General features: G+C 40.1%; 1 protein-coding gene across 5 annotated transcripts in view; it reads right to left on the bottom strand.

Moving 5' to 3' along the window:
• dnah5 (dynein, axonemal, heavy chain 5) overlaps positions 1 to 12812 on the bottom strand; it is a 98980-nt gene that overhangs the window by 60431 nt on the left and 25737 nt on the right. For all 5 annotated transcript variants that reach the window (XM_073485783.1, XM_073485784.1, XM_073485782.1 and 2 more), the window contains 17 exons: positions 12267 to 12485; positions 11904 to 11966; positions 11476 to 11714; positions 9673 to 9820; positions 9401 to 9493; positions 8862 to 9061; positions 8503 to 8656; positions 8048 to 8211; positions 6668 to 6824; positions 6146 to 6358; positions 5608 to 5832; positions 4547 to 4719; positions 2762 to 2832; positions 1839 to 1946; positions 1473 to 1660; positions 358 to 552; positions 63 to 197 (listed from right to left, as the gene is read on the bottom strand). In XM_073485783.1, the coding sequence (XP_073341884.1) occupies positions 63 to 197; positions 358 to 552; positions 1473 to 1660; positions 1839 to 1946; positions 2762 to 2832; positions 4547 to 4719; positions 5608 to 5832; positions 6146 to 6358; positions 6668 to 6824; positions 8048 to 8211; positions 8503 to 8656; positions 8862 to 9061; positions 9401 to 9493; positions 9673 to 9820; positions 11476 to 11714; positions 11904 to 11966; positions 12267 to 12485 (2745 nt within the window). The remainder of the gene's footprint in view (positions 1 to 62; positions 198 to 357; positions 553 to 1472; positions 1661 to 1838; positions 1947 to 2761; positions 2833 to 4546; positions 4720 to 5607; positions 5833 to 6145; positions 6359 to 6667; positions 6825 to 8047; positions 8212 to 8502; positions 8657 to 8861; positions 9062 to 9400; positions 9494 to 9672; positions 9821 to 11475; positions 11715 to 11903; positions 11967 to 12266; positions 12486 to 12812) is intronic.

Raw genomic sequence — 12812 nt, 5'->3', positions numbered from 1 at the left:
AGATTATCTATTGTTGCTCAAGCTATCTAGCTCTATTGTATTATATTCAATTCTAGACTGACCAGTTTAGATAAGTTCATGTCCCTGAGGACCCTCATAACGATGGTGGACTCTGTGTCATTGGGGTTGGCTCGCTTGGCTGCTCCCAATGTTCTCAGCACTGACAGGATGTTCCGTAGGCCAAAGTCATAGTGAACCTAAACAATCACAAGTAGCATTTTAGATTCATCATTATCTATTTGTAAACATCTATGTAAAACCAGCTATTCACTGAAATACTTTATTAAGAGGGTTGAAACACTAAGATTGCATTAAAGTTTATAATTACCAAAAGCTTTCACTTTATCTTTTGTTTACCTGTTTGGAGAGTTGCTCCTCACACAACTTGTAAAGAGTGAAGAACTTGCGGGCCAGCTCTATGTTGTCTATAAACCCACAACTCGCCAGTTTTACCCTAATGATGATTTGACGGTCAGGAACCATCATAGCCACGGAGCGGAAGTTGATCTTCAAATTCTCAGGAAGCTCTTGACGACCTGCATACCCTGGGTTCTGATTATACAGGAAAAGGACAAGTGAGTTTTAAGTTTTAGATCTCAGATTATAGTGTAACAAATAATACATGAAATAAATACATGTGGACAACAAAATAATTCATACAGTATGTTATTCAACAGATTTATAGGTAAGCAGGTGTATGCATTTGGTCCATTTTACAATATATATACACGTGCACACGACATGTAGTCACTTTGTGTTTACTCATAATGGGCATACACCAGAAAACTACACAAAATCTTAAATTAATATTAGAACATCATTAAAGTTCATAGCAAGCTCTATCACTTAGATAGTTAAACCCCTATAGACACAGCTCTGTCCCTCCTCTCCACAGATCCTGCCTTTGATTACTGTCTCTATATACATAAGTACACGCACACGTATGCGTGCACATACACACTCGCCTGCACACACAGACAGTAAAAGCAAAAGAGAATGATCTCTGACCCCTCTTCCCATGTGAGAGAATTATTCCTCTGTTCTCTGTTTAATGACTTGCCTTGGGATAACAACTGTACCAAGGAGATAGAGTGATTTTACTACTACTGTACGAAGGGTATGATAATGAACACTGACTAATATTATTAATAAAGAGGCACACCCTCGTCTTTAATATTGTACAAACTGGCTTGTAAAATATTACATGGTCTAGGTCGATTCCATTTAACTACAATAATTAAATATCATGAAATTGTAATATTTGTGATTTATTGCATGCTCTCTAAATAACAAGACCAAGGTACTGCATGAAATAGCAGTTTAAGCTAAAGGTTGAAACTTTCTACAACAGACAATCGAGCGGGTGGATTTTCAAAAGCTAGAACAATACCATGAGAATGAAGGTTATATCGCTACAACATAAATAGCAGTTTTTAACAAAATGTTTAAATAATGGCACTCATGTCACTGACCATGGTAAGGAAGATGCCAAACTCAGGGTTCATATCCACATTGTCTCCATCAGTGAAGATAAAGTTTTTGCGACGTTCCTTCTTGCAGGTGAGAACTATTGCGATCTGCTGGGCCGCCACAGATAAAACTGGGAGGTCAATGCGGTTGAACTCATCAAAACAACCCCATGAACCAGACTGAGCCAGACCTGGAAATCACACACATGCAACTTTATGGTCACTGCAAATTAACTAAATGTACAACTCCAAAATAAGTCAACACACCCAACTGTCCCAAACTTTAAGCCTTTGAAGGGCTCTAACCCTAAACCTTTTCTCATGATGCTTTATTTGCAATAAAGCACCAAGTTGATTTGTGACTATTACCTTTGAATATTCTTCCCAGGCCTCTGAAGTCCATCTGGTCAGAACAGTTGAAGACCACAACATACTTTCCCAGACAGCGGCCCATGTCTTTTGTGGTCTCTGTCTTACCTAATAACGAAAGCCAGATTTGTCACATCCCAACATGAGATGTAACAATTTTTATGCCGACAGCAAAACAAACAAATTCTCTAACCACCTACTCAAAATATCTCCCTAGTGGAGCGGTTACCAACCTTTATGATTTGTGGTCAATTAAAATGAAGCATTGGGGACCTGTGACCCCTTACCACGGGCTGAATGCAGTAGGTTTGTGAGTTCAAAAAGGAATCCTTTAAACTTGTCTGAATTTACTTCACTTATCTATTCCTATCTATTTTTCTTTTTTAAACATTGTAGGATGCATCACAATGAGGTAATGCATCTATTTATGATTATGTAAGTGTGATAACTTTTAATTACGACTTATGGATAAGTCGGATTCCACCACACTGACAGGCATTAAGAGTAACTATATAGCAATAGCCAATCTTCTTGCTGGTGGTCTATAGGTCATATAGAAGCTTCAGTGTTGAATTCAAGACTGCTTTATAACCAGTTAAAAATTCCTTGTAGTACAGTTAAGATAAAAAAAGATTAAAAAATAAAGCGATTAGACAAAATTTAGAAAAGTTAACATTGACTGTGAAGCCAATAATCATTTCACAACCCTTTAGATTTAATTGGGGATCACTGCTGTAATATAAGAAGGGACAAGTCCACAAATTACATGCTGTCAATGCCATTTTTTGTGACAATATCATAATCTTGATGCCATTTTACTATAGTTTACTAATGTCACGTGACGTATGCAAGACCCAAATGGAGTATCAGTATTGCATTGTCATGCTGTCCCTCAAGGCAACACTTTAAGGCCTTAGTCCTACCTGTTCCTGCAGGACCGGCAGGGGCTCCACCCATACTCATACCCAGAGCCTGGGCTAAGGTGATGTAGCACCTGACCACACAAACAGGGAGACAGTTAGATTTCATAGGCTTAATAAGCTCAGGAATTTGCTTCCTCACAATGCAGTTTTTATTACCCCTCACATTCAGTTTATCACACAATAAAACTAATATGATACGATTCTCCACAGGGAGGTTGGAGGTCAGACACAGCTAGAGAATGCTAGCCCCAAAGCTGGTAAGGATTTAGTGTCTTGCTCAAGGACACTTCATCAGAGAGGATGACTGACACTGGGACCTGACCCAGGCCCTTTGGCTAAACACTGTACTTCCTTTTCATCGTAAAGCTGGCCTCTAGTCAAAAAAAGATGACGAAACTGCACTTGCAACCAATTTTGTGCCCTTCAAAGACTGCAGAACAAATAAGACCACTGCTATTAAAATTATATTCTCATCATCATTATCCCTCACCTTCTAACCCCATGCAGTGGAAGAGAGGATGAAGGACAGAGAATGTGAAGGAGGAAGAGTAAAGCCAGTGAGTGATAGAGGAGAAAGCAGCAAAGCACACACTAAGCAAAGAGAATGGAATAAAATAGTGTTTCAGGCAGGAAAAGAAAGCACTTAGAAAATCAGGGCTGTTTTTGCGCCTTTGGCCATAAGGACAAGCGTGCCACTTCTTTGGAGAGCTGCTGTCTGATGTCTGCTGGTAGCTCCCTCCCTGCTGCTGTCTCTTCTCATTTCTTTCTTCTTGTGTCTAATCTTTTTTCTCTCTGTCTTGTCTCATATTTCTCCCTCTCTGCCTGTGAGTCTAACACTGGCTGTTTGTGGACCTTTGCCTACCTCCCTCTGTCTGATTCTCTTCCTCGCTCTCTGACAGTCATATCGTCTGTAAGTGACAGAGGTGATGACTACAGTGCAAGAGTGCCTACTCTTCCTCTCTAATTTCATCTCTTCCCAATTTATTGCTCTCTCTCTGTCTCTCTTCTCCTAAAGTCCAGTCATTAGTCAGCCGCACACTGTAACCCAATATAAATTGATGCTATAATGAACATTTATACTACATCACAGAGAACACTTACCAGTATGTTGTTGCTGTAAACAGCTTCCATATTTGCTTCTGATCTATGAAAAACTAAAGACTAAAGGTAGTGTGGAATTGATTTACCATATTGTTTTTCCTCACACAAAAGCTGTGTCTCAAATAATTGCCAGGGCAAACAAATTAAGGAACAAATTACGGCAGAGAAAATATAGGTGGGTGGATAAATTCTCTTATCTCTTGCTATTTGAGGATATACAGTTACGCATTTTTAATTATAACTCTGGAAAAGTAACTCTTTTGCGAGGGTGCACTTTTGACTTATAGTCCAGACGACGGGTTGGCAGTCCTAAAGAAAGTAGAAGTTATGGACAGTCTCTCAGTGGAGGCATATTGATGTAGGATTTAGTTATGCACATCAATTGTGATGGATTTATTTGTGTAAAGAAAGAACAATTTCAACAATGCCTACTTTCATACCTCCCCACAGCAGGCCAATTGCTAGGCAAAATGTCTAAACCATTACAACAACAACAATGATAACATAGACACACTGTCTGACAACCGTTTAGGTCTACTTTTAAAAATGTCTAAAATATCTGTGTGTATATTTTTTTAATTTGACAGCACATGGGGTCAGTGCAACTAAAAGTCCATTCTTAACATTTTAATTCTGCCTTTATATGATGCGTATGTGTGTGTGACTTCACGGATGGCCCTCTACCTGTCAGTCAACGGTGTAATGACCAGCCTTTCAGTGCATCCCAAGAATTCATTCTGGTAGACAAAGCCCACATCTGTGATGTTGATGATCATCCTGTCTGAGTCCTCATTGAAGTAGAAACGACACTGCTTCAGCCACTCAAAGTCGTTGGGGCTTTTGACATGGAGTCGGCACTGGAGGGAGAAAGGGTAAGGATGAGAGTGAGGAGGATGAGGGACAAAGAGAAGAGAATAGACGAGCGATTGAGAGAAGGGAGACAGGGAGAGAAGGGAAGCGAGATAAAAGAATCAGGAGAGAGAGAGAAAATGGCGATAGAAGAATAGGAAATCGAAGGGCACCATTCAAAAAGTGATGTAAGGTGTGAGATAAAAGCAGGAAGAAAAAAGGGAAGGTAGGGTGGAAGGGCAGGGTGTATGAGGGGACCAGAAGGTGACATTAAAAAGGCAAAAGGAGGGGGAGAGATAGGTAAGAGGAGGATGAAAAACAAGATGTGAGGCGATCAGATGAATAAGGAAATGAAATACAAAGAGATATAAAGTGTAACAAGGAAAAAAGGGGATGGGATAGAAGGAGGTTAACAGTTAGGAGATATTATAGGAGAGGAAAGTGAGGTGAAGAGGATGGCGAGAGATGTTTAGAAAGGCAGGAGGAGAATAAATGAATACAGGTAGGAGGGGAATAAATGAATACAGGTAGGAGGGGATTGAATAATAACGATAAAAAAACATGTCCAAATAAAGCTACTTTACACCAGTGCTTTTCACCTTGGAGACCCGCTGGGCAATTTACTGTGCTTGGAGACTTCAAAGGCAGCCCTTTGTGTAGGTCCAAATATCACTTGGCTGTCACTGAAAATGCTTTGAAGACTTTTGTCAGATAGAATTGAATCATTTCTTCTGACTCTAACCCTCCGGTATCTAGATATCAAATGCAGTTTTACAAAAAGATAGCTAACTTGAGCAGGGGATTATGATTCGATAAATTTGAAGAGAGATTGTAATGAGCTGGTTTGTAGAGTTAAAAGGACTTCAGTATACTTAGCCATCATGCAACATACTCACCAAGTCATCAAATATGTCTCTTTGGTGGACATGGATGGTGATGAGAGTCTCATACTTGGTCCTCTCCACAGCCTCCAAATCTCTTGTGGTCATGTCAATCAGTGTGTTGAGCAGATCGAGGAAGAGCTGGTTGGTTCTGGCCATAATGCGCCGATCATATCGGGCATTGGTGAGCGCCTCCTCAGAGTCCCTTGTCCATATCATCTGAATTCCAAGCAGGCCAACCTGGATCAAGGACAAGGCTATTTGGTAATGACATAATTGTGTGATTGTCAGATGTACGGAGAAAACTGTAATCATTGCTTTTGTAAGCAATCCATAACATTTCTACTTTTCCCTTTTACCTCCCAAAACATGGAATCACCACTACAGAACAACACTGAAATAAATTTGCCTAATTCATAATGTTTGTCTAGTTTTTATGATTATTTTCTTCTCAGGACACAGTCATCTAACGACATTCACAGAGAATAATGGTATGGTCCACTTTTTTTAAATATTCGTGGATTAGTTTTTTTTTTATCCAACTATGATCTACCTGAGCAGGGAAGGAGTTGAGGAAGTCAATCAGCTGGAAGCCAGAGTCCTGGATGGTCAGGACAGCTTGTCGGATCACCAGGTGCAAAGACCTCTGGGATTCCTTTAGCAGAGCGTTGAGCCAAACCTCTACATTACCCTCTGCTGTGACAGGACGCTCCAGCTCCACAGTCTCCCCTTCCCGTGATGATATGGCCAAAATACGGTCATATACCTGAGGATGATGGCATGTTTTAAACATCAGAATCACTGATTGATTATCCAAATTCAAGTGTCAATTAGAAAAAGAATATGCTAACATATGTATATATTCTACTTCTCTACACTAGTCTGATCAGTCAGTTCAATTATGTGCCCTTGTATTGCATTTTTCAGTCTGTTTGCAAATTGTTGTTTTCAAGCCCTTCAGTTCTGAAAAATGTGTGTGATAGATACCATTGTTGTGTTAGCCTGACCTGTCAAAAGACCAACTGTGTAATACAAAAATAAAACAACAGTCTAAGGGGTTCAATGAAACACTCACCTTGTCATGGAATCGGACACATTTGATGTTGTCGAAGACGTTGAGGAGGTGTGCCTGGATGGTGTGGGAGTCAGAGGCCTGGCCGAGAATCTCCAGCAGGGCAGGGTCAGAGACAAAGAAGAAACGAGGAAACAGCAGACGCTTCTTCTCCAAATAGCTGTTTGACAGAATGATGAATAATAAAAGTTACTTGCAATAGTCCCTCTCAAAGGCACTTGTGTTTGAAACACAGCAAACTAGATACATGTACTGTACAATGGTTGGCAGCAAAATACAAAAAAAATCTTCACTTATTGTAACAGTTGTTAAAACAACTCGCTCCTCCCTTTAAATAATGTTTGAACTACTCACACTTTAATGAGGTAATGAACACGTTTTTTTTAGGTGTAAACACAATTTTATGTGAAACACATCAACGTTGGTGTTAATATTGACACCTCTTACCAAATATGTAAAAATCTGCATTTTTTGTGCTAAAAATGGCTTAAGACGCCACTTACTGATTTTACTGTGGCACACTGCTTAGCACTGTTGCCTCACAGCAAGAAGGTACTGGGTTTGAATCCAGTTGGGGCAGGGCCTTTCTGTGCAGAGTTTGCATGTTCTCCCCATGCTTGCTTGTTTTCCTCTGGGTAGTCTGGCTTCCCCACCATTAAAACATGCACACTAGGTTAATTCTCCAGTCAAAGCCCTTGAGCAAGGCACTAGCTCAGATCTGGTATTGGAACCCTGGGCAAGATCGCTGCTCACCGCTGTGTTAAATACAGACTACCAGTTTCGCTATGTTGCACATTGTATAATACGTGATCAAATTCTTCCTTCCTTTAAATCATGCCGAACCTGAAATAGAGTCAAGGATCATTTTCAAACATAGGCTGATAAAGACTCATTGTTCACAGGAGTTTATGCAATTTTTTTTCCAAACCTCTTCTAACACCTCTACTAATTTTGGAGCAATGGTACAGACTTGTGCTTTTGATGGTTGTAGAAGCATCTCCGGACTGCCATGAATGTGTTTGAAGCTATCGTCAAAGCACCAGTGGACTCTCTGAGTGTCTAGTGCTGTCACGGGGAGGCTGACAGCAGCTGCTCATGGCTGGTTAGCTCTGACTACTGGCTGTTCCTACAACACTGAGCAGTGGTCAGTCTCTCACACAAGTCACTCTGACCCAGGTTTCTCTACCTCCCACGTCACATACTATGTGACACACCCCCTACAAGGCTATGCCCCCTACAGTGGTTTCCCTGTGCCGCCCCAGGCTGCCTTTTTAAAATATGCTGGAAGGGAGGGAGCTAGCAGGATTGGGGTACCTATAGCTACAATTTAATCATATTGTTTCAAGGTGTGACTTAATTAGGATTTCGGTTCTTCATACGTACCCTGTAAGTGACTTCTGGCAGATCTCCAGCTGTTCAAGCAGGTGTGGAAGCAACTGTCCCATAGTCTCATCTCCCACACAGGACTGTACTACGTTGGGCATCTCGTGGGCTCGCATCATGATCTTCACCCATGATTTGTCAATGTTAGAGAAACGCTTTGCTTCCTTAAAAAGATTGAATCAATTATTTATTTAACGATCAGTGGATGTATCCTTTCTGTTTTTGTTGCTAAAAGTCAAGGCTCTGTTTTACAAATGCTCCCTATAAACCAAATTTCTATCACAAATAAAGGATTTCTGATAAACATAAATATAAAATGAAAATGTAAGGGATGAAAGAATAAGAGAAGCATGATATTGAAATGAGTTTTACGTTAAACCCATTAAACATGTAATTTTAAATATCTATTGAGATTAGAGAATCAAATATGACACAACACCATATTCACAGTATACCTTGGGCAGCTGTTTAGCAATGTCTCCACCCACAAACACAGCCTCCAGGTAGATCCAGAGGTTTTGGACGGTCATCCAGTTTTCTATGATATCAGTGGTGTTGGAAAGATTCTGAACCCACTTCTGAATCTGGGCTTTAAATGGGGTGTTGTACCTAGGAAATGAGTTACATCAGCATGTAAAAGCTTACCACTAACCCACACAGTGACAGCTTGTTTAGTTGTTGCAAAGTCTACAAGGCAGTCAAATAAATCCCCCCACAGAAAATGTTTTGTTCTGATTAAATTTAATTAATTTTGACCCACATAATTATCCTAATAAATGTCCTATAATGATTATTAGTATCAACACTGACATACCTGTTGCTCATAAGAGACCCCAACATCATCAGACTGTCCTCCATGCTAGCAATGACCTCTGACGTGCTGTCTCCTCTCAGTAGCAGTTCTCCACGGGTCTTAAAGTTTGCAAATGTAAAAGTCTTGTTGTCCCACTCAGCGATCACCTGCTTCAATTTCTGTTCAATGTCCCGCTCTTTCACCGCACTGATACAGATATCCTGCATAAGAAACACATAAAAGGTCAAACATTAGCAATACCAATAGTAATGGCAAAAGAAATCTAAATAAACATTTTCATTATCCTCACCAGGATATTAGTACATTATACAGTACAGTATATATTGGCACAGTTCCACTCAGTTTTTGTCAGATGGTCCAGTTTGCATCACCCTTGCTTTCAAGTCTTTGTTCTCCATCACAATTTGTGTTGCTATGATATTCATTGGGCTACATAATTTCAATATCATCAATGCATTTGACCAGTGAAAACATGTCAAGGTATCATTTTGTTTGTCATCCATTAAGACACTTTTCATATTTGTCTTCGCCTTTCTTACCTCGATCTCCTCCTTATACTTGAGCAGAGGAGCCTCCATAATGTTGCGTAGCTTGAATGTATCAGTTTCCACCTCAAAGGTGTGCCCAGTCACCTTGCCACAAAAACCACATAGACATGTTCATCAAAGTTTGGAAATCAAGTGTGGAGTGCTATTCATACCAAATATCAAGACAACCGCTATTATTATTATTACATTAACAGCAGGTGTTGTCTCTTAAGTGAAAAATACTGGCAACTGTAGCGGTATGTTGCTGGCTTTGTTTCACTGACCTCAGTGATTCTCTTCCAGTGGCGAGTCATCATGGCCTTGTTGGTCATGAGTTCCAGCAGGGGGCAGCACTCACTGAATTCATCAATTGTTTTCTTTAGGTCCAGAAAAGCCTGCCACTCCTTCAGAGCCCGCGGCAGCTTGCGACACCTGGTAGTTAAATAATACAATAGTAACCAAACTCATAGCAAACCAGAGGTTAGTTCTTCACAAAATTAAGTCCAAAAGGTATATATGCACCAGCACTTTAGCACAATTGTACATGGTACCCAGCCCAAAGCAAAACATTTAAAATTGATGGACAGCATTTCTGCAAGAGTTATCCTGTCTTCTTCAAGTTTTACATCAGCACATGTTCCTCTTGTACAACACATATAGTATAGGCTACCCCACCCGTGGGAGGCTAAAGCCGCTCTATTGGTGACCTATGTGAGGCCTCTCCTGCACATACACATCTGTGCCCACGGCCATCCCTCAGTTCTGAGGCTCTTCACCTCATGAAGGCTACTTAGCTACAGCTAGTTAACGCTGTTTCTTCATTAGGCCACTGCCACCTCGAAGTTAGATAAAAAAAACTTCCTTTGGTGAGTGTGGCTACCTGCGGGACACTAATTTGAGTTTGTTTTGTCCCCAAGCTTTGTGTTCAATGAGCACCAATGAACACTTGGTGCCAGCTGCACAGCTGGGGCATCCTATCAGATACTATCGCTGTTGTATTTTGGTATTCTCATCATTCAGGGAACAGAAGTTATAGTCAAACTGTCAGGAGAACATAAAAGTGAAGACATATTAAAAACTAATTCTTCCTCTAGATGGGATGCTTTTAGCTTGTATAATCCAAGCCTCTTTCCCTTTCAATTTCCTTTGACAAATGCACAATGTATAAACCCTTGTAGAGGACAGGGTGCAAAGATAAAAGTGGATGAAAATGGTAAAATTGAAATCTTTCAGAGCATTCATACAGGGCTTAATGAAAAAAAAATATATAGGATGATTCCAAGGGAAGGACTTCATATAAGGCCGGGAAAGGGGTGATGCTGAGGGGAAAGACAGACTAATGACAATCATTTCATTTTCCTTTGTTCTGATATTATTTGTCTTTATTTGATCGTCTTCAAATTCAATGGACACTCACTTCTTGATGGTCTGATTACTATGTGCAAAAGCCAACCTCTCCGTATAATAAGTAAATCACCTTAGTGGCTGCGGTTTTTTTTTGTTTCAGTTCAGTAGAGGGTACCTGATATTTCCTGGAAGTGTCACTTTCACTTTCAGTGTAGCTGCGGTCAGCACAGCTCGGTTAAAACAATTCAATACCGATCAGAGAAATTTAGTTAAAAAGGTGCCCTGTGGAGTTGTCTTGTAAACAACCAAACATTATGTTTACATTCAGTGTTACTCACCAAAACACATTGTGTGTTTCCTTGAGGTTGAACAAACATGTTGAGTGCATATCTCCCCTCATAAAACATTTGCAAAGCTGATTTTTTTAAGTACTGTATATTAAATCCAGCATTGTTTACTCCTTCTTCCCTGTCTTTGCTGGTGTATTGCTACATATCTGGTGTTACCACCACATGCTGATCAGTAGAAAAGTGTGACACCATTGGTAAGACTTTGTTTCATCACCCATGTGCATGCATATAATGTATATCGCTTTTTGAATTAAATTACGGAATGAAATTCTAATTTTTTGAGAAGCACCTGTAAATGAGACAAAGAAAATGCCTCATGCCACTACTTAAGGTCTAAAACTCAACAGAAAACCTTTAAATATGATAAGATTAACATCATAGTAAATAAACCTTGTCTGAAAGTCCAGTAGCTCATTATTGATCTTCTCGATGTGGATGTCAGCCCAGAGGATATCATAGTAACCGTTGACTGTTTCGATGACATTGTTGTAAAGGCCATACAACTTCTGTAGCAGAGTCAGCTGCTTCCTGATCTCTAACAGCTGGGGATGCTGGGTAACAGGAAGTCCAAACAGCTCTTCTCCACCAGTGTAAGTGATATACTTCCTGAACAGGTTGTCAAATCGATTCTAAAAAAGGAGACGAATGTCAAAAAATCATTTTACATCAGTTTAGGAAAAAATAACATAAAATGGCAAAAAATAACATCCTCAAAACTAGCTCCAGATCAATTTCCAGACCCAAATTATAAACATGCTAACTGACTGACAGACTAAATGATAACTTAATATTTCTAGCTCAGTTCATCAGTAACAAACCTGGAACATGATGAGTCTATCACTGGCATCCTGAGGAGCTAGCCCCACCACCATGGGGCCATCCTGAAGCAGAGAGGAAAAGAGTAAGTCCATAGGTAACTCCCACTTCCCTTAGAAGCAGCCATGTTTCTCTCACTTGCATATTTTCCATATACTCAAGTCCTTTCCAGTAAAAAGGGGATGCAAGAATAAGGTGCGAGGAGAAAGGAATAATTAACAAGCAATGCTAATTATGTGCTGTGATAAAAATAATTAGGTTGGGAAGAAGTTTATGACTGTCGGTGGTTGCGTGGGCTGATTGAGCCTTTGAGTGTTTGTACAGACGTGTACTATCCTGTTGCATTTTCTGCCTGTTTCCTTTACCTTGTCATAATCCTGGTAAAAGTGTTGACAGTCTTCCAGGAAGGTCTCCACATTGCTGACAAGCTCTCCTCTGAAGTTGGGCTGCAGGGACACCAGCTCGTTCTGTACTTCTGTGCTCCGCGACAGCAGCTTCTCCCAGGTGTACCGCACCGTGTCCACCTTATCTGCCTCCTCTTTTGCCACTGACAGCTCATATTTATGAAGCATGGCATAGGACTCCTGTTAGGAAGAAAAAGATGCTTAGTCTTTCACCAAATATTGGCAAATCATACATACTGTACATCATCATTTCAGCAGTTTGTCAAACATTTGTAAAACATTTACATACATTCTTGCTTTTCTTATGCTTTAGAGCTTCTGATAAAGAACTTAACCTAAATGCTTTATAGATATATCTCAAATGTTGATGAAGGTTCTCAGTCATCCAGGTCATGGTAATTATAAGTGCTATATCGTAGGCAACTGGACGTGTTTCAGTTTCTTGATGATGTGAAGATGTTTCACCTCTCATCCAAGAGGCTTCTTCAGTTCTAACTAACTGGAGGG

This window comes from Pagrus major, chromosome 17, assembly GCF_040436345.1.
Source record: "Pagrus major chromosome 17, Pma_NU_1.0".
Lineage (NCBI taxonomy): Eukaryota > Metazoa > Chordata > Actinopteri > Spariformes > Sparidae > Pagrus > Pagrus major.
This window is presented reverse-complemented; position numbering and strand designations above follow the sequence as displayed.